This window comes from Mustela putorius, unplaced genomic scaffold (genome assembly GCF_011764305.1).
Source record: "Mustela putorius furo isolate JIRA1106 unplaced genomic scaffold, ASM1176430v1.1 tig00003869_pilon_pilon_pilon, whole genome shotgun sequence".
NCBI classification, from domain to species: Eukaryota; Metazoa; Chordata; class Mammalia; order Carnivora; family Mustelidae; genus Mustela; species Mustela putorius.
Window position 1 is genome coordinate 34,676,887 of NW_025422021.1, and position 21,453 is coordinate 34,698,339.

A 21,453-nucleotide genomic window follows, 5' to 3' on the forward strand; every position below is an offset into this window, starting at 1 on the left:
AGGAAAACCTTGTCTACACATTAGAAGTCCCTGTGGTGGTGGGGGTGGGGGGTATCTAACAGACCTGATGCCCAGGCTGCATTGCCCATCCTGTGACACCAGGACCTGTCAGGTGAGATCCAGACATCCATATCTTTTTAACGCTCCCCAGGTGGTTCCGTTTGACAGCCAAGATTTGAACCCCTGCTCTGCACATGCCATGTGTATTACTTCTCAAGCTGGAGTTTTTAGCAAGACTTTCCTAAAAGAAGACCCATATTTTTTTTCCACTTTCTCAAAGGTTTCCAGGAAACTTTCCACTGCAGGTGGAACTATACCCCATGCCTACATCCCGTCTACATATTAATGAATGACTCCATGTCACAAAGGAAAATTCTTTTATCCACCATGACTTGTTCCTAGGGACCTACAAAGCTCCAAGTATCCCCACTCTCTTTTCTAAATGTTCCCAAACCATCCTTTTCATCCTTTTTAGGGATTTTGCCCAGCACTGATGTCAATTCAGACTTTGAAGGATCAAATTCTTTACTTATTTGAAAACTAAAACTCTGGTCGTTCTGGTCCTTCTGTTTTATCATAATTCTTCAAGGATTTTAATAATTGCTCAGCAGCATCATATACAAATTCACTCTTGGAATAAGTTGTTTTCATATGGACGGAAATAGGCAGAGAAGATAAGGTTTGAGTTGTATCTTAAAGCTTACACATTGGCTCTGACTCAGCTGAGAAGGGCGAAGACAATAAAAATAAAATTAAAATGGCCCAACCCAAGCAAGGTATGGATAGAAAGAACTGTTGTACAATGGGCAAGAAGGAGCCCAGTGTTGGATCAGGGATCAGTGCTGTTCACCTGTCACCAAAGGACATCATTCAGCTGGTGGGAAGGAGGACTAAAAAACTCCTCTATGTTAGGGTCCTGTGGTCACTGCTCTTTCTTGTGTGATCCTTGGGGGCAGGATTCTTGTATTTTTTGTCTCTCTATCCCCCAAACCTAACCACACACCCTAGAGCATAATATCCCATGAATGCTTCTTGAATGAATAGTGGAACGACTAGATTTGTTTTTAAGTGTTTGTAGAGTTTTTTTTATTTTGTTTTTTAATGTAATAACCACATATGGCTATTGCTGCTCTTTTAAAAAAACAAAAACAAAAACAAGACGCCTCCGTCATGCTCCTGAAGTAATCTACATGTCCTACTTATAAAACCAATGCTGTCTTCTGTGGGCTATTTTTAAAGCTCACAAAGAACCATGTCTGTTTCTGGACTGCTACTCTCTACCTGCTGAAATCAAGCTTGGATATTTAGGGTGCCGTTGACAAATATAATGCATGGAAAGCTAAATTTATCGCAGAACACAGGCCAGAATGGCTCTTATGCCAGGACGCACCTCCAATTTTCCCACCCCTTCTAAAAATAACCCATGACAAAATACATCAGGAACAAAGGAATTCTCTGGTTTAAAGTGAAGTCCGAGTTGGATCATATTGTAGTTGTGTATATTATAGTTTTTTATGAATAAGTCCTTCTGAAATGAATCAAATCACAATTAGTCTGAGAAAAATAACATGGCAAAATGGCTAAGCTTATAGAAATGAAAAATCCAAAGAACAAATAGAGTAACTGCCTAGTATATGAATGAAGTGTGGAGAGTGGTTGGCTTTATGCTAGTGTACAGCTGACACAGGATATGGTCTATGTAGTGTTGCCTTTTGTCATTTTCTGTATGCACAAGCCTCTTATGTCTGATGGAGGCTGTGAGTTCCTTGCAAATGTGGTTATATTCTTTACCACTACCCTGTCCATAGCAACGAGCAGTGTTTCAGGCACACAGGAGCAGTCTTGAAAAAAATCTCAGTTCTTCCACTGATGACACTGATTCTCTCTTTGCCACTGCTGATGGAGACAAGGGAGGTAAAGTTTAGAACATGTGAAATGACATTCTAAAGGACCCTCATGGATCCATTTTCATGGATTGGGAGAAAAAATATTGTTAAAAATGTCCATACCACCCAAAGCAATTTATAGATTGAATGCAATTCCTATACCAACATTATTTACAGAACTAAAAAAAAAAAAAAAATAGCCAAAGCAGTCTTAAAAAGAAGAACAAAGCTGAAGTGAAGGTATCACAATCCCAGATTTCAAGATACACTAAAAAACTGTAGTAATCAAAACAGTAGGGTGGTGGCACAAAAATAGACACATAGTTCAATAGGATGAAATAGAGTCCAAAAATAAACCCATGCTTGTATGGTTGATTGATCTATTAATATCCAGTGGGAAAGAGACATTCTCTACCAAAAGGTGCTGGTAAAACTGGAAGCAACATGCAGAAGAAGGAAAATGGACCATCTTCTTATACCATACACAAAAATAAACTCAGAATGAAATAAAGACCTAAATGTGCCAGGCCCCTGAGATCATGACCTGAGCCGAAGGCAGTGGCTTAACCCACTGAGCCACCCAGGTGCCCCTACCCCTTTATATTTGAATACCTCTCCTATCTTTGTTCCCTGGCAACCTTAATGCAGTCTGTCCATTTCTGTAGTTTTGTCAATTTTTTTTTATCATGGAAGAAATACATGTGAACTGCTGGCAGTGATAGAAATACATAAAGATTAGAGGAATTAAATAAACACTTGGAACTACTCAGAAAAAAAAAAAAAGACCTAAATGTGAGACCTGAACCATAAAATTCCTAGAAGAAAACATAAGCAATAATTTCTCTGATATCAACCGTAGAAACATTTTCCTAGATATGTCTCTTTTGGCAAGGGAAACCAAAGCAAGATTAAACTATTGAGATTACACCGAAATAAAAAGCTTCTGCACAGCAAAGGAAATCATCAACAAATGAAAGGGCAGCCTACTGAAATGGAGAAGATATTTGCAAATGATATATCCGATGAGGGGTAAATATCCAAAATATATAAAGAACTTCTATAACTCAACACCAAAATGACAATAATAATAATCCAATTAAAAATGAGCAGAGGACCTGAATAGACTTTTTTTCAAAGAAGACATACAGATGGCCACCAAAAACATGAAAAGATGCTCAACAAGTATGCTTGCCATGATGAGCACTGAGAAATTTATAGAATTATTGAATCATTCTATTGTACCCTGGAAACTAATATAATGCCATGTGCTAATTATAGTGGAATATGAAAATAAAGAGACTCCAGGAAGCATTCAATAGACAGTCCTATGAAATTTGGTGAAGCATTTTGACATGTGGGGAAAGGTAGGGTGTACACTGAATCTCACAGATCTGAGGCAGAACCCCTAGCCCCAGCATCTGAGTCCCTGTCCTTGGCCAGCCATGGGGCTAGTTTACCACCTAAATTCCCTAAGGGAAAAAGGTAGCAGATGGCCAAGAACAAGAGGAATTTCAGAGCACTTGAGCAAATTTCAAAGAAATCAATCCATTTGTTCTTTTGCCGTCTCCACTGAGGACCAGTTGAGGACCACAGTGACAACACTGTGCTAAGTACTAAGAAACCTTGTGCAGATGAAGAAACAGATGCTCATGGTCCAGTGGGGGGCAGAGACAAGAGCAGCAATCAACAGTGAGCCAGGTACCATGGACAGAGTGCCAGAACAGACAACAGGACTAGCTACGGAAGTGAAGGGAATCTAAGCTGAGCATTGAAGAATGGGGCCAGCCAGCTGACAAGGGGACCACCAGAATGCCAGGTACAGGGGACAGCATGTACATACATTTGGAGGCCTGACACACCATACACCACCAGAGGACTACCAATCCCTGTGCTAAAATGTGTCATGGTCAACGGCAGCAGTGAGGGCTAGGTAGGAAGTCCCTGTGCTCACAGTCAGGTGTTCGGGTGCTGACCATCTCAGGATCGAGAAGCCTTGAGCAAGTTACCTGGACCTTGGAGTCCTGGTTTCCTCTTCTGCAAATGTCATCAAGGCTGCCCACCTATGGGGTCCCCGACAGAAAGCTACTTGCTGGGGATATTTGGGTGGAAAGAGCCTCCTCCTGCAATTCACCCTGAGCCCTGAGAGCTAAACTCCGTGGATCCTTCGGCACCATCTGTACTGAGCCTCGGCCCAGACATCAGACAATCACAGTGAGGATCATTAACCTGCAGCCCCTTGGCAGCTGGCTCAGGCTGTGACCAAGTCTCTCCTGCCTGCACACTGTGTGTCACCAATGAGAGCCCTTCAGCTATGGGGACACCATCAACACTGTTTATCTGCCTGCATGAAAGCATCACAGTGACCAGACAGATGAGCACATCTCCCTCTTCCCAGCAACCCCACAGCCCTCTTCAGCAGAGGAGATCTGAGTTCTACCACGTGAGGGAAACTCCAGGCCTTGGGTCAGTCCATGCATGTGCATTTATGCCTGCAAATCAGCTCTATAACCAGGGTAGAACCATATCTGTATTAAATGATAAATGCAGGTGATTTGGCCTTCACCCTTTACCTCTTCTAAGGAAGATCAAGGGTACTCTGCTGGGCCTGCTGTTGTTGTGGAAAGTCTTGGTGAATTACTGTTCAAAACAAAGAGCCAACACAGACAGCCTGCTGAGGCTGGGGGGCGGCAGAGGGCGTGCTTAGAAGAACAGAAGGAGTCAAGGGGCGCTTTGAGGTACAAAGATCAAGAGACAGGAACACGGGGGAAGAGGGTGCTTAAGAAGTTTGGCTCTGACCAAGCCTGTGCTTTCCCTACGACCCCGATTCCTTGAGTTCAAGTCTTTCTTCCTGTCATCTCTGTCATTTCTTTGACTGCAACGCCATAGAGCAACAGGATCCCACGGGGGTGTGTCTGATCCCATGGATGCGCGTACAACACTGGAGCCGCATGAATGGTGGCTGTTGTTCTTTCCCCTCCCTCAGCATCTCTGTGCATCAGTGTCCCAGGCACGTGCTCCACCATGTCTCCTTTGGCCCATCCAAGCAGCACCCTCCCTGAGCCTCCGTCCGCCCTCTAGCCTCTCTTTTGTCATCACTGACACGGACATGGCAAAGAATGCTATAGCCCAACCAAGGTGGCCCATTCCAACTTCCTAGTGGGAGAAAAACAAGAAAAAAAGATGTAAGAATGTGTATTACCCATATTATGAGAAAAAAATTATTTTATTAATTTTTAGACAATAAAATAAAGCCCTGCACTAAACTGTAGCAAATAACTAGTAAGTTGCTAATAAAAAGCTGTTCCCATTTGTTTCGGAAACAGAGATTGTGGCATTTCTATGGGCCTTTGGGGATGAGTTCTCAACAACTGAAAGAAATTCACAAGCCACCAGGAACCCAAGATGATGCCTTTGGGAATCCGTGGTCTGCCCTATGGAGCCTCCCACCCAGGGACACTTAGAGACAGCCTGGTCATTTGCAGCATCCAGCTGGGACTCCTTATACATGCTCAGGGCTCCACAGCCCTCAGAACACACGTCTGCCCACCCTTATCCACAGCAGCAAAGAAAGCGATAGGCCAACAAAAAGACGATACCCTACAGAGCAGGAAAAGGAGCCCTACCCAAAAGAGCAGGAAAAGGAGCCCTGCCCATCGTCGGGTGCCTGCCCTCCTGTGGAGAGCTGTTTTGGAGATAAACAGATGTATCTGTCTCTGGAAGTCAAATCTATATAATCACAAGGGGGTGGCTGAGCACTCAGGCATGTCAGTGGTCACACGACGCTGGTCATATCAAGTAACCATGATCACATCGGAGCCCACAGGAGTTATAAATACACCAGCACCGAGCCCTGTCTGGATGACAATTGAGTAATGACAATAGAAATAGCTCACGCTCCATAAGACCATCTTTCGCCTTCCTGGAGAGCTTTTCTGAAACCAAGGGCATTTCAATGGAGAGATGGCCAGAGCCAGTTAGAAAACTTCAAATCTTTCACAAGATGGAAAGAGAGCCTCAAGCGAGAGCTGGGTCCCCAGTGCTTCAGTACCATGCTGCCTTGGTCACGGGAGATCTGAGTCGTCTGCAGCAACTCATGAACCGCTCCTTCCACGATGCCAACGTGGTGTTTGAGATCAAGAAGGATGAGATGGAGTGGCAGGTGACATCCCCAGCCACATTTGGACTGTCAGGTACGCTTTCTCCTTTAAAGCTCAGCTGTGTACGTTTAAGGAGCTACTAACTCTCCTCCAGATGAGGAACTCTGGGGTACAGACTGCTCACTTTGGTGCTGCATTTAACACACACGAGCAAGGGACATCTATAAATGAAATTTGGTCAGCACAATGTCTTAGATGATGAGATGGGACAAATCAAATTGGAAAGGCCAAAATGTGTGAGAAGTACCCATCTGGTGCTGGAAGGTGCCTCTCGTCTTTAAAAGACAGCCTTGGTTTCGGAGCTGATCTGCCAGTGCCTGGGTCTGGCAGCCGGGGAAGCAGGTCCCCTGGCATGCAGCTCTGCTCCAGGTCCTTCTATGAACCTGTGAACACCACAGCTACAGTGGGGTGGCTGGGGCACAGCCAGCATCAACAAAGGGAGAGCCCTCAGCAGGTGCTTCTCCCAGAACCCAGGGGAGCCTGAGAATAGGGGAGGGAGAGAAAGAAATCAGAGGTCCCTAAGTCATATATCTGAGGGCATTCTTGCAGCCTGAACACCACAATGTGCAAGAGACTCCCCCAAGGAGAGAAACACCCTCCATTTACCCACCCGGTCTGAGGAGACTTGCTGACCAGCAGGCTTCAGCCAGGGTATTCTCAGCTGGCACTCTGCATTGAGCATCCTTCCCCTCCTGCCCCAGGGTCTCCAGACACAAGACATTTACCAAAAGGGTTCATGTGTTGGAAGCCACTGCAGCACAGCCAGACCAAAAGGATGTGAGACTCTGTGGTCACTGGGTCAATGGCCACTGTCCCATGTCCCATGTCCCATGTGCTTTACTTGCGGGTTCAGGCAGGCAAAGAATGCAAAAGATCAGCTTCCAAAGAACAGAGTACCATTCCGTTTATTCCCCACCCAGGGAGAAGGAAATAAACCCCAAACTGTCAAAGGGCTAAGCAGCTCGGTACAAACAGAGGTGGCATGGGCTTTAGGGAAGACAAAGGCAGCTGCAGTCTGGGTCACACCACCCCCCAGCTCAGGGGGTCCTGGAATCCTTCCGGGCCTCCCCTCCTTCATCTGCCCCAGACAGGGGCAACGCATTCCTCCCAGGAGCTGGGTGGTGATTCGGCCAAGAATGCCAACTGCTTGCACACTCAATCAATGTCTTTTTTTTTTTTTTTAAATCCCATGCCTCCCAGTCCTGGACACACCCACCCACCCCCAAATGTTGCAATTTCAAATAAGCATTACTGTTAATCCATGGTCTGAATCTAAGGGCTCCTTCCTTTTCTCTGCCTTACTCTTTCCACCCCGTGAGTTCTGCTGGTTTTCTACAGCACACCGGAACCACAGAAACTTAGGGCATCCCAGCCACCAAGGCGATAAACTGTTGCAGTGGAAGGGGCTGCCCTGAGAGCCAGGGCTGGTCTCTGGCCTCATGTGGACTGCAAAGAGAGGGTGGGTGGCCCTGGGGACGGCTGCACTCCCTGCTCTTTTCCGATTACCCACTCCGCTTTCCCCGAAGCTCACCCAAGCCTCAGAAATGACCAAACATGGCTTGGGAACAGCGCCCTCTCTCATATGAGGACTTGCTGATGGCCAGTTACTGCTCCCCATGAAGGGGGTCATGGGCAAGGGGGTAACACTAGCCGCTCACAGTGCTTGTCCCCCAGCACCTCAGTGCACCCAGGATGGAACGCAATCCAAGGAGAGTGTTGGCTTGAGGAGGGATGAACTACCTGGGGAGAAACCTATGTCCTTGTTCCTCCTGGTGCCAGAACCGGGACCAGGGAGTGGGAGTGGAGATCACAGGCACCGGATGCAAGCTTTCTGATCTAAACAGCGGCCTCAGAAGTCAGGTTTTCCTGAAGGCCTTGTGGAAGATTATCACCATCTCCCAGGACCTGGACAGGGGTGCTGACCCGACACTGAGCCCAAAGGTCCACCCGAGACCCATTCCATCAGTCCACAGGAAGTCCCAGGAATCCAGGGTGAGTGAGCAGGGCTGCCAGGGTGGGCAGAGTTGGTCTGGGAGAATGGAGTACCCCCTTCCTAGACGCCCACCAACCCACCCAGTGAGTAGACTTCCTAGCTCAGGAAAATTAGTACAATCAAAACCAGGAGCTGGCCTCTGGCCACTATCACCCACTGCCAAGACAATAGGCCCCACATCCCCCGGTGAGTGGGCAACAGCCCGCAGGCTGGGCCTTGGGGACCCAGAGCAGGCTGGAACTCCGCACTACATACAGGTAGGTAATTATGAGTGGTCTTTCAAAACCGGCTCAGCATGGGTCCCAGGAAGGAGGTGGCCTCTGAAAAGGGTCTCCTCTGCAGCTCATTACAGCCATGATATCGATTCTTCCATCATTATCAGAAGGCATCCCTGCCATGTGAAATCCTGTCCCTTGAAGTGCATTCACCGGGGACCGCTTCCCCCATTTCCACGAGCGCTCCTGGCCGCTAACAACCTTCCACGGGCCTTTTGAAAGCCCAAAGTTTTCAGACAAGTACAATGTATAGCACCCGCTTCATTCATCCACCAAGAAAGAGCAACCCTATACACACGCACACACACACACACAACCCTAAAGAGCGCAAAGAAACAAACCAGAATTGTGCTGAATGTGGACACCACATCAAAGGGAGCCTCTGAAACCCAGCACTTCCAAGAGGACTAAACTTTGTAAGGCCTTTCCTTGAGCAACCTTGGCTCGGCAGGTCAGTTTGTTCTGTCTGCTGTCTTCTCCTGTTAATGACAAAGGGATAAGTTTGGGGTTCGGTGAGAGAGAGCTGGATTCCAGAAAAATCCACAGCTCACTCTCCTGCTTCAAGCTGTCCCAAATTCAGAGCCTGGAAAATGTGAATTCCTGGCTTACAGCCTCCCACCAGCCACCCACTGGGTCAGCCCTTCACTCCTCAAATCCTAGCCCAGGCCCCCGGCTCCCCGTATTTGGCAAGACCCTCTTGCTTCTCGATACCCTCCATTCCTTCTGGCTCGGTTGTGGCCCTATCCGTCTCTATTTTATTCCACCTTCCTCGGCATCACCTCTCCTGGGCCTCGAGACTCTCCTTCCAACTTTCCTGCGTTGGTTTTCCCTCAAGAGTTCTCTCTGCCCCCGTCTGCCTTTGTCTTCCCACCTCCGTTTCCCTAGGGTAGGAGATAGCCACCCCATCCCAGCTCTCTGGGTCTTTATATGCCCCTCTTTGGTCTATATGTATCTTTCTTTATCTACACGCCCTCGTGGTGGCTAATTCTAAGAGATGGTTCCACCCTCCATCGTCCTTAGTGGACACTGCCCCCCTCTCCGCTCCCTCATTCACTTTACTTCTCCTCTCCCACAGGCCTCTGGACCCTAGAGTACAAGCGCGAGCTCACCACCCCGCTGTGCATCGCGGCGGCCCGCGGCCACACCGCCTGCGTGCGCCACCTGCTCAGCCGCCGTGCAGACCCCGACGCCAGCCCGGGCGGCCAGGGAGCCCTGCACGAGGCCTGCCTGGGAGGCCACACGGCCTGCGTCCAGCTGCTGCTGCAGCACGGCGCCGACCCCGACCTGCTCAGCGCCGAGGGCCTGACGCCCCTGCACCTCTGCCGCACCGCCGCCTCGCTCGGGTAAGGACGCGCGGCCGGGCAGGGCCCCAGACCGCGGCCGCAGACCTGGAGCCGACCTGGGCCGGGCTTCCAGAAGCCCGCCACGTCCCTCCGCCCCCGGCCCCGCCTCCGAGCTCCCGCCGCCCCTAGACCGGGTCCCCCCACCTAGCCTCAGCCCATGCTCCATGACCCCGGCACACCCCGCGTCCTCAACCAACCTGGAATTGGGACCCGGGCCGCTGTAACCGCTCCGGGGCCCAGCTAGCCACCCCCACCTCCGGACTCCGCCCCCAGACCCTCTGCCCCCTTCCCCCACACCGCAGCAGAACCCAGCTGGTCCCGGGCCGGGCCACCGGCCTCAGACACCCCCTGCGCTCTGACCCCAGACCGCGGCCCGCCCTTGGTCCCTACCCTTGCCCCCACCACCCTACCCAGACCCTGAACCCCAGACCCCAGACCCCTCACCGACCTGAGCTCCTACCCCAGCCCTGCCTCGCGACTCAGACGGAACCCCCAAGACCCCAGACCCAGACCCTGCCACGCCCCAGAGAGTACTGGATTCTCTCCTCCGGGCCCAGGGCCCGGGACCCCGGACCCCGATCCCCCGGCCCCCGGTCCCCGGCCCCCGGGCGGGTATAATTAGCGCTTGATTGCGAGCGCGAGGCGGGAGGCCCCACACCGAGGTAATGAGCGCCGTGATCACAGGCCTGCAGACGCCGGCGCTGAAGAATGCTAAAAGGCCACTGGCGGGGTTGGAAGCTGAAAAATTAGGGTTTTTAATGATAATTTTATGCAGAATAATTGTCACAGTGTGACACAAATGGTTAGCTCCTCGGGCGGGGCTTCGGAGTCCCACAGGAAGCCGAGCTGTGCTCGGCATTTGCAGGGGCACCGCCGCCCGGAGCTCACCGCCCGCCCAGGCGCCGGGGTTCGGCGAGTCCCGCAGCTGCCCGTCGGGCCCCGCGGCTGAGGCTGCAGGGTGTCCGTCCCCGCGGGGCCCGCGAGGGCCCGGGAGAGGCGGCGGGGGGCCACAGCGTCGGAGCGCAGGAATTAGGCTTGGGTTTCTCAGCTTGCATTTTGTCATCTTGACACTTCTTTAGTCAAAACGTTCTCATCCCTGCCCTCGGGCTTCTCATTTCTTCTCTCATTTCTTCTCTCGCCGAGGTGAGGATTGAATAAAATCACCGCGGTCAGAGCAGGCGCGGAGGGCTATGACCGAAGCAGGGGCACCACCTCCCAGGATCACTGGAGAGGAGAACAGGGACTCAGAGAGGCACAAGGACCGCCGGGTCTTCCGAGCGGCTGAAGGAAGCCATATTCCAACAACACATTTTTTTAAGTAGCTTGACTCAGGTGTGGTCAGCATACAGTAAACTGCGATAAATGTGCCATCTGCCACATGCGGACCTACATATGCATCCGTGGAACCGTCCCCACAATCAAGATAGCGCACGCACCCGTCGCCATCCCAAGGTTCCCTGTCCCCTGCGATCTCTTCCATCGCCCCCACTGATCTGCTTTCGGTCACTATAATTTAGTCTGAATTTGCCAGACTTTTGTATTTTGTCCCATCTCTTTCATGCGACGTAATTACCTCGAGATTCATCATGCGGTTTCACGGATCCATGATTCACTCCTGTTCCTAGCTCAGTTGGTGTTCCACGGTATGGGAACACCACCATGTGTTTATCCATTCCTACACTGAAAGACACTGGATTGCTTCCAGTCTGGGGCTATTACAAATACAGCCGCTATGAACACTTGTGTGTCAGCCTTTGTACAGGCGCATGCTTTCCTTTCTTCTGGCTGTAGACTTGGGATTCGAAGGTCTGGCCCCTCTGCTATGATGTGATTAAAAGGTAACCTTTTAAGAAACGGCCAAACTGGTTTCCAAAGTGGCTGTGCCACGTTGCATTCCCACCAACGGTGTCCTGGTTGTTTCACACTCTCACTGGTCCTTGGTATGGTCACCCTTTAATTGTAGACATCCTAAAAGGTGTGTCTAAGTATACTATTAGTTTTGATTTGGAATTCCCTAATGACAAGTGATCTGAGCATCTTTTCATGTGCCTATTTGAGTTCCATAGATCTGCTTTAATGAGGCACCTGCTGACCCCTTGTGCCCATGTTTTTAAATTAGGTTGTCTTCTTAAATTTTGAGATTTCTTTGTATATGCTGGCTGCAAGTTCCTCACCAGACATGTAATTGGTTAATCTTATCTTCTGATCCATGGGTTATATTTTCTTCTCTTAAAATTGTGTTTTGAAGAACAGCAGTTCACAATGTTGGTGGAATCCAGCTTATCAATTTTTTTCTTTTAGGGATTATTTTAGGTTATTATATATATATTTAAAAAAAAAAAAAAAAAAACCTTTGCCTAACCCAGGGTCACAAACATTTCCTCTTGCATTTTCCTCTACAAATGTAACGATTGTATATTTTACACTTAAGTCCACAACCCATGTTTAGTTAATTTCTGGATATGGTGTGAGGTATGGGTCGAAGCTTTTTTCTCTGCATGTGGATGTCCAATTGTTCCAGCACCATTCGGCAAAAAGCCTTTCCTTTCTCCACTGAACTGCCTTTGTACTTTCATCTAAAAGCAACTGACTATACATAGGTGTGGGTTTCTTTCTGGACTCTCTTGTCACGTGCACACAGGACAGGATGAGGTCTGACTGTTTCAGTTGGTAAAGACCTAAAGAGTCACCCTTAAATTCAGACCATTTATCACTTAATAGAAACAGTGAAGAGAGGAATAGCCAAAAGTGCCAGCGCCTCCTCCTACATATCAGGAGGGACAACACCTAAAGGAAAGGAGGCAGATAATTAGCAGTCTGAGTTATAGGATATCCGTTTGCTGAAGAGCCAACTGTAGACTTCAGCTGAATGGTGCTATAGTCTAAAGCTTTGTTCTCAGGAGGCAAGGCAGGAAGTCCCAAAACTCGCCAGAACCCAAAAGATAATGAAAAACTCTCATGATAGTGAAGCACGTGGACACTGGCCCTACAGCAGCACTTTAAAGCTTCCCATCCATAAAGATCACTGAGTGTCCTGCCAAGACTTACATCAGCAGTGGGTCAAGACTTCTGCTTCCATGGCTGTATGGATACATGCAAGGTTCCCAGGGCTTCACAGCGGAGCCTTTCTTATATTCATATTATATTTCATTGATCTACTTGTCAGTGTCAACACCAATACCCCATTGTATTGAATATTATAGCTCTAGAAGATCTTGAAGTCACATAGTAGAAGTTCTTAGGCACTGTTCATTTTCAGAGTTGTTTGGCTACCCTAGCTCTTTGCATTTCCATACAAATTTTATTTTATTTTATTTAAGTTATTTATTTATTTGACAGAGTGAGAGCGGGAACACAGCAGGGGGAGTAGGAGAGGGAGAAACAGGCTCTCCCCACCTGATCCCCACGGCACCCCCAACCCCCCTGCCCCACCCCAAAGCCCCCCCAACCCCCAGGCCCCCAAGCAGAGAGCCGGATATGGAGCTCTTCCCAGGACCCTGGGATCATGACCTGAGCCCAAGGCAGATGCTTAACGGCTGAGCACCCAGGTGCCTGTCCATATAAATTTTAAAACTAGTTTGTCAATTTGTATAAAAAAGGCTTCAGGGTTTTCACTGGGATTGTTATGAATCTATGGATCAATCTATGAATTTGGGGAGAATTGATATAACAAACATAATAAATCTTCCCATTTCCTTCTCTAAGATTTTATTTATTCATTCATTTATTATTTTATTTATTTATTTATTTGACAGACAGAAATCACAAGTAGGCAGAGAGGCAGGCAGAGAAGGGGTGGGGGGAAGCAGGCTCCCCGCTGAGCAGAGAGCCCATGCAAGGCTTGATCCCAGGACCCTAAGATCATGACCTGAGGCTCAACCCACTGAGCCACCCAGGTGCCCCAAGCTCTCCATTTCTTTAGTTCTTTAATTTCTCTCTGCTGTTTCTTAGTTTTCAGCATATGCCACATTTTTGTCAGATTTCTCCTTAAATTTTTTTTTATTTTTTGGTGCTTCATAAATATTATTTTTTAATTTAAATTTTTATCATACATAGCTATCATATAAAAATAATAATTTGTTTTTTGTATATTGATCTTCTATCTTGCAACCTTGCTAAACTCACTAATTGTTCTTGTAACTCATTGGAAATTCCATAAGATTTTTATGTGGGCAGCCATGTGATCTTTGAATGAACAGAGCTTTATTTCTTTTTCTGTTGATGCATTTTATTCCTTTTTCTGGTTTTATAGCATTGTCTAAAACCTCCAGTGCAATGATGAATAGAAGTGGTAAAGAGCAGAAAATTTTTCTTATTCCTGATCTTAGAGGAAAGCATTAAGTCTTTCCCTATTAAGTATGATATTAGATGTTGAATTTTGTAGATGAACCTTTTCAGATAACAGAGTTCCCTTCTATTCCTAGCTTTCTGAGCATTTTTATTATGAATGGATATTGGATTTTTTTAATGCCTTTTCTGCACATTTAGAGATGATTATATGGTGTGTTTTTTCAGTCTGTTAATAGGATGATTAACAATGATTGTTTTCCAAATGTTAAACCAACCTTGCCTTCTTGAGATAAACTACACTCAATCATGAGTGTTATCCTTTTTAATAAATTCTTTGGTTTGATCAAATGGAAAAAAAACTTAATCTGTATCTATGTTCATGAAAGATATTTGTCTGTAATTTTCTTTTCTGGTAATCTGTTTATCTGGTCTTTGTGTCAGAGTGATGCTGGCCTCAAAAATGAGTTGAAAAGTGTCTCTTCCTTATCTTTTTTCTTAAAAAGCTTGATATAAAATTGTTACTTCTTTCTTAAATGTTTAATGGAATTCATCAGTGAAGTTACCTGGGCCTGAGTTTTTTCTTTGTACGTTTTCTTTCTTTTTTTTTTTTTTAAGATTTTACTTATTTATTTGAGAGACAGGCAGTGAGAGAGAGCATGAGCAAGGAGAAGGTCAGAGGGAGAAGCAGACTCCCTGTGTAGCTGGGAGCCCAATGTGGGACTCGATCCTGAGACTCCAGGACCATGACCTGAGCAGAAAGCTGTCGTCCAACCAACTGAGCCACCCAGGCATCCCTGTACGTTTTCTTTTTAACTATTAATTCAATTTGTCTTATAGCTATAGTGTTACTCAAAATATTTCTTTCCTTTTGAGTGAGCTTTGATAGCTTGTATATTTCAAGAGATTTAGCCCTTTCGTCAACATTGCTGAATTTATTGGCATAAGTTGTTCCTTACTATCCTCTTAATCTATAGAAGCTATAGTAATAGCATCACTCTCATTAATGATATTGGAATTCATTATATTGTTTCTTTTATTTTCCACCCTGATCAGTCTTGCTTTTGATTTCATTGGTTGGTAAGTTGGTTTTACTGTTTTCTATTTCACTAACTTTTCCTATGGTCTTTATTACCCTCCATTCTTTAATTATCTTGAATTTCATTTGCTCTCCTTTTTTTAATTGCTGAAAATAGAAACTAATGTCATTGATGTGACAATTTTTTTTAAATTTTCTAATATAGGCTTTTGGTGCTATCCATGTCCCCATATGTATTACTTTAGCTAAATCCCACGAATTTTAATATCATATTTTCACTTTCAATTAGTCTTAAATTCTTTCTAATTTCTCTTCTTTTTTCTTTGAATCATAATTATTTAGAAGTGTGTTATTTGGTTTTCAATTATTTGGGTATTTTCCAGATATCTATAGTATTGATTTCTAATTTAATTCCATGTTATTAAAGAACTTACTTTGTATCACTTTAGTACTTTTAAATTTGAGTCTTCTTTTATTATCCAAAATATATTTGGTCTTAGCAAATGTTCCAGGTACACCAGAAAGGAATTTGTATTCCGCAGTTTGTGAGGAAGTATTCTATAAATGTCAACTGAGTCAAGTTTCTGAATAGTATTAAGTCTTCCATATCCTTACTGATATTCTGCTCCTTTCTTTTATATGGAATAAAGAGGTGTTGATATGGAAAAAGGTGAAGATATGGAAAAAGAGGTGTTGAAATCTCTGACTACAACCATGGATTTGTCTATTTCTCTCTACAGTTCTATCAGCTTTTGCTTCAAATCTTTTGAAACTTTGTTATTAGGTTCACGGATATTTAGCAGTTATGTCCTCTTAAAGAAATGACCTCTATCATTATGAAAAGATACCTTTTTTTTAAGATTTTATTTAAATTCAAGTTAGTTAACATATAGTGTATTATTGGGTTCAGCGGTAATATGTAGTGATTCATCAGTTGCATATGGCATGTAATATTCTTTGCTCTAAAATCTACTTAGTCCTGGGGTTCCTGGGAGGCTCTGTGGGTTAAGCATCCAACTCATCAGCTCAGTTATGATCTCAGCACTGTGAAATCAAGCCCCATGTCGGGTCCTGCCCTTGGTGTGGACTCTGCTTGAGATTCTCTCTCCTTCTCCCTTTGTCCCTCCCCACCCTGTGCTCTCTCACTTTCTCCCTCTCAAATAAATAACCTTTTAAAAATAAAATAAAGCAACTAAAAAATAAAGTCTACTTAGTTTCATATTAAAATATCTAGTTTGATGTTAATATAGATTGCTTCTGAACAGTGTTTTCATTAGTATATCTTTTAACATCTGCATTAGTTCTCTACTGCTCCATAACAGATCACCACAGGGGCACCTGAGTGGTTCAAACATTTAAGCCCCCAACTCTTGATTTCAGCTCAGGTCTTAATCTCAAGGTCATGAGGTCAAGCCCCATGCTGGGCTTGGATACTAATTAAAAAAAAAAAATCGGGACCTGGGTGGCTCAGTGGGTTAAGCCTCTGCCTTCGGCTCAGGTCATGATCTCAGGGTCCTGGGATCGAGTCCCGCATCGGGGCTCTCTGCTCAGCAGGGAGCCTACTTCCCTCTCACTTTCTCTGCCTGCCTCTCTGCCTACTTGTGATCTCTGTCAAATAAATAAATAAAATCTTTTTTTAAAAAATCACCACAAACTTAAAAACAACTTGAAACAATACACATTTATTATCTCAAAATTTCTATGGGTGAAAAGTTTGGGAATGGCTGTGCTGGGTTCTGTACTTCACAGTCACAAGACTCCAGTCAAGATGTCATCAAGGCCCAGGGTCTCATCTGGAGAATCAACTGGACAAGAATCTGTTGCCAAACTCATAAGGTCATCAGCAGAATTCAGTTCCTCAGGGACTGTAGAATGAAGGCCTCGGGGGTCTTTTTAAAGCTTTATTTATTTATTTTAGAGAATGGTTGGGGTGGGGGATTAAGGGAGAGGGAGAAAGAAATTTAAGCAGATTCCACACTGAGCAAGGAGCCTAACACCAGGCTCCATCTCATAATCCCCATCGCAACCTGAGAAAAAAACAAAAGTCCAGTGCTTAACCGACTGTGCACCCCCAGGCGCCCCTGAAGGTCTTAGTTTCTTGCTGAGAGTTGATTGGAGGCCAAACTCAGGTTGTGTCTTTATTTTTAAAGTGGATTTCTTACAGGCAGCTTATAGTTGGATCTTTCTTTAAATCTGGTCTGATAGTCTCTGCCTTTTAATTGGATGCTTAAATCATTTACATCTAATGTGATTTTGACATGGCTAGGTTCAAATCAAACATCTTGCTATTTTTTTCTATCCATTCTTTGTTCCCTTTATCTTCTTTTTTTCTACCTTCTTCCGTATTAATTGAGGATTTGGGGGGTGGGGGCACCTGAGTGGCTCAGTGAGTTAAGCATCTTTTTCTCAGGTCATCATCGTGGGGTCCTGGGATGGAGTCCCACATTGGACTCCCTGCTTAGTGTGGAGTCTGCTTCTCCCTCTGCCTTCTGTCTCTCTTTCCTGCTCATGCTCTCTCTCTTTCTCTCTCTCAAATAAATAAATAAATAAATAAATATTGAAATAATAGGAAAAAAGTGTTTATGCTTACCCAGAGAGTTCCTATTTCCAGTTTCCTTCATCCTTTTGTATAGATCAAAGGTTTCATCTGGTATCATTTTCTTTCTGCCTGAAGGACTTTTTAAAAATATTTTTTGAGGGAAGATATGCTGGTGATGAATCATTTCAGTGTCTGTGTGTTTGAAAACATCTTTATTTCACCTGAGTGTTTGAAAGATACTTTCTTAGGTAATGAATTCTGATTTGGCAGAGTTCTTTTCCTTCAGTGTTTTAGACAGCTCCATTATCTTTAAACTTGCATTTTTCAATGAGAAATCTGTCTTCTTTATCTTTATTCTTCTGTAATAATGTCCTTTTCCCTAGCTTGAATCTTTTCTCCTTATCACTGATTTAAGAAATTTGATAATAATGTGTTTTGATGTTTATGTTTCTTATCCTTAAGATTCAGTGACTTTCTTGGATCTATGGGCTTATACTTTTCATCAAATTTGGAAAAATTTTGTCAATTATTTCTTTACATTTTTTCTATATGATCTCCTCCTCCCTTTCAGGGACTCCAATTACAGGTATGTGACACCATTTGAGATTGCACAGCTTACCCATGCTTTGTTCACTTTTTTCTTCTGTACTTATCTTTTGTTCTAAAATACATGATCTACCATTATTCCCATCCAGTGTATTTTTCATCTCAGTCATGGTTTTCAACTTTAGAAGTCCAGTGTTAGGTTTCTTTTATTATCTTCCCCCACATTTAATTAATATGCTTTGTCCTTCTTCTAGCTTCTCAAATATATGGTAACCATTGTAGTAACTGTTTTACCTATCTACTAAGTCTATCATCTAGGTCAGTTTTAATTGACTGAGTTTTTTTTTCCTTTCTTTCCTTTCCTTTTTTTTTTCCCCCTTTTATTTCACTGGGTGCTGGATATTTTTGTATCTCTATCAATATTCTTGATCTCTGCTCTGGAATGTAAAGTTACTTGGAAATACTTTATAACATTTTGGGGTCTTGACCACAGCAGTATTTAGTCTAAGGTTAATTTTTCCCCACTACTGAGACAACACCCTGCTAAGCACTCCAATCCACGCCCCATTATTTATGAGATTTTATGCTCTGGTTGTTGAGAACAGGCACTATTCCTGAACCCATACATGCTATGGGCACAATTTCCTCTAACCCTTTCGGGGAGGGGTGCTATTTCCCCAGTCATGAGCAGTTCCCTCACACACATACACTAACCAGTAATCGAACGCATTTTCAAGGGGACCCTCTACAAAGTTTTTTTCTCTGTGAAGACACCCCTGCCCAGTACTTTGCCTTGCAAATGCCACCTGCCTTGGCCTCCCCAGACTCCTAGATCCCACTCCTCAATTCAGAGAGTCCCTTGCTCTCTGCCTAGGATCTCTTCACGGAGATCCTAGGAGCCCAGAGGTCCTTTGAGAGGTCAAGCAGTTCAGTGTTTGCCAGTCATGTTGGTAAGTTCAGACCTTGTCATCCATTTCTGTCCTCAGCTGTAGGCATTCTCCATTTGCTAGTTCAACTTTAGGGGAAGCTGGGTGAGAGGCATTTGGAAATTATCTGTGCTACCTTTGCAACTCTTTTATAAATCTAAAATAGTTTTAAACTAAAAAGAGTTTTTAAAACCAAGTTGGCTTCACACCCTGGGCTCCAACCTCCCATTTTACAATATTAGAAAAATACTGCTCTTTACTAAGAAAGGAGATAGAAACACCTACTCAGAGTACAAATTATTGTGAATCCCTTCAACAGCTCTTCCAATAAGCCAACAAGCTCACATTTGGATATCGTAAAGAGCTGAGATGTATGCAGACCACCAGAGCACTGTGTGATAGAAACTAATTTCCTGGCTTGAGCTGGTTTTTTAGGAATCATACAGGTCCAGAACATGGTTTAATAAGGACTTTTTAAAATGCTTTTGAATTAATGGGGAGATTTTTAAATCTCCTTTCTTTTGTCTTCATTTCTCCTCCTTTTCTTCTTCTCATTTGTCTTCTGCCTCTACGTGTCTCTCAATGTGAATCTTTCCCCCTGGTGCTTTCATTTGACAGTCTTGACTTATTTAAATCCTGGTTAGTGGGGGAACGTTTGAGATAAGTGATGAATATCCCAGAAGTTCAGGCTGAACTATGCAACAGCTGACTTAGAATCCCTTCAATATCCATGATTATAATGGGAAATGCTGGTGGATTCCATTGAACACCTCTACAATAACATAGCCAACTACCTTGAAGGATAAAAAGGTAGTAGATGTCAGAAAGGGCTTGGGGTTTCGACCACAGCTTTTCAGCTCTAAAGAGTTCCCCTAAAGTTAGACTCCGAGGAGGTCTGTCTTCAGGTAGTATAAACATATTATCACTTTGACAAGAAAGAGCTACTTTCTCCAGAATCTTTTATACATAGTAGATTTTAGGTCATCCTTAATTTTTTTACCTTACAGGAGAGAGGGGGTCGTTGACCTACATACAGAGCCATTTCATTTTCTTACTCTTGATGACAATGGTCTCCACACCTAGGGACCCACTTCTGCTCCAACCCCTTTTAGTCAGCAATTCACCATGGGTGCAAGACTTTAAAACCTTTGAGTCTCTGAGTTCCTGGGATTAAAAAAGAAAAATTATCTGTGCTTCCTTCCAACCAGCAAGCTTCAGAATTCAGAATTCAACACACAAAAAGGGATATCGAAGCTTTAATCTAGGAGCCTTTTGAAGAGATTTTCCCAAAAAGAAAAGTTCCAGTAAAGTTACTCTCTTCACGTTAGTAGCCTGCATGTCAGCCTCGCCCTATTTATTATCAGGCTCTTCTCCTTGACCCTTTTTAAAATTCTGAAATAATTAAAATGAGAAAAAGAATTAGTAGAGTCCTGATTCTTTTTTGCATGTAAAGTTATCTGGACTTAAATGGAAGTGAGGAGGACTCTCTTCCTTCATGAACATACTAGTAAAAAGCATGCATGTTAACTTTTTTTGTCCCAGCTGGATTAATTTGACTTAATAAAATATAATTCATAAGCCAGAATTAGACCTCTGAAAGTAGCTAATTACCTTAAAAATCACTGAAGAAAATCACTGGACAATGCTTTTCTGGTTCAGACCAGACAGGCTGAAATCCAAGCAGAGAGAAAGACGGTATTAGGTTTCCTGAGGCAAGAAAGGCACTCTCTGGTCAGGTTCAAGCATGGATAACTGTTGAAAGTCCCCACACCAACCCCAACGTTTCCACCAAATAACAGAAGAGTTACTTGCCTAAGGAGCCAGGCTCTCGGGCACTGATACATAATCCAGAAAACTGTCCACACCTTCCACATCCTAAATGAATGAGTTATTTTTTTTGAGGGGAGAAAACATGGCCTGATCCAACAGGTGTTTGAGGCATCAGAAGGGTATTAAAGAGCAAGGTGTCAGGGAGGGGCTGGCCCTGTCAGGTGATTTGATTATTTGCAGAACTTCACACATTCCTGAGCACTTGCAAGGGTCTTAATTCCCATAGTCCTCTAGCAGACCAGCAAGGCATGGTTATCCCCAGTCTGCAGATCAGGAAACTGAGCCTCTTCAAGGACCCATGTTTTGCTAGTAAGGTGGCACATGGTAGAAATTCCCAAAAGCCAAGTATTGTAAGATAGGCCAATGCTGAAAGATCACCTCTCCCTTGTTCACCTAAGTTCTTTTCAAAAAACTCTGTATCTAGTCACCACCTTTCAGACATGAACTATCCCAGGTTTACACCCCTTCCCACCAACCCTGGATGGCCTCTCAGGCAGATTTGTCAGCTTTCTGGTCACTTGCCAAGTCCTATTTGAACATCTATAACTCATCATCAGGAAGGAAAAGAGGTAATGCAGCCAAATCAAACCTTTACCCTCAGGGCACAAGCCTTGATCAGACACTTCCAGAAA

The 21,453-nt window shown here is 44.7% G+C and overlaps 1 protein-coding gene across 1 annotated transcript in view; it reads left to right on the top strand.

Annotated features, from left to right (window-relative positions):
* Window positions 1-21,453, top strand: part of ASB18 (ankyrin repeat and SOCS box containing 18) — a 61,625-nt gene that overhangs the window by 14,044 nt on the left and 26,128 nt on the right. The window contains exons 3-4 of the mRNA XM_045066806.1: window positions 5,957-6,076; window positions 9,387-9,654. Of these exons, the coding sequence (XP_044922741.1) occupies window positions 5,957-6,076; window positions 9,387-9,654 (388 nt within the window). The remainder of the gene's footprint in view (window positions 1-5,956; window positions 6,077-9,386; window positions 9,655-21,453) is intronic.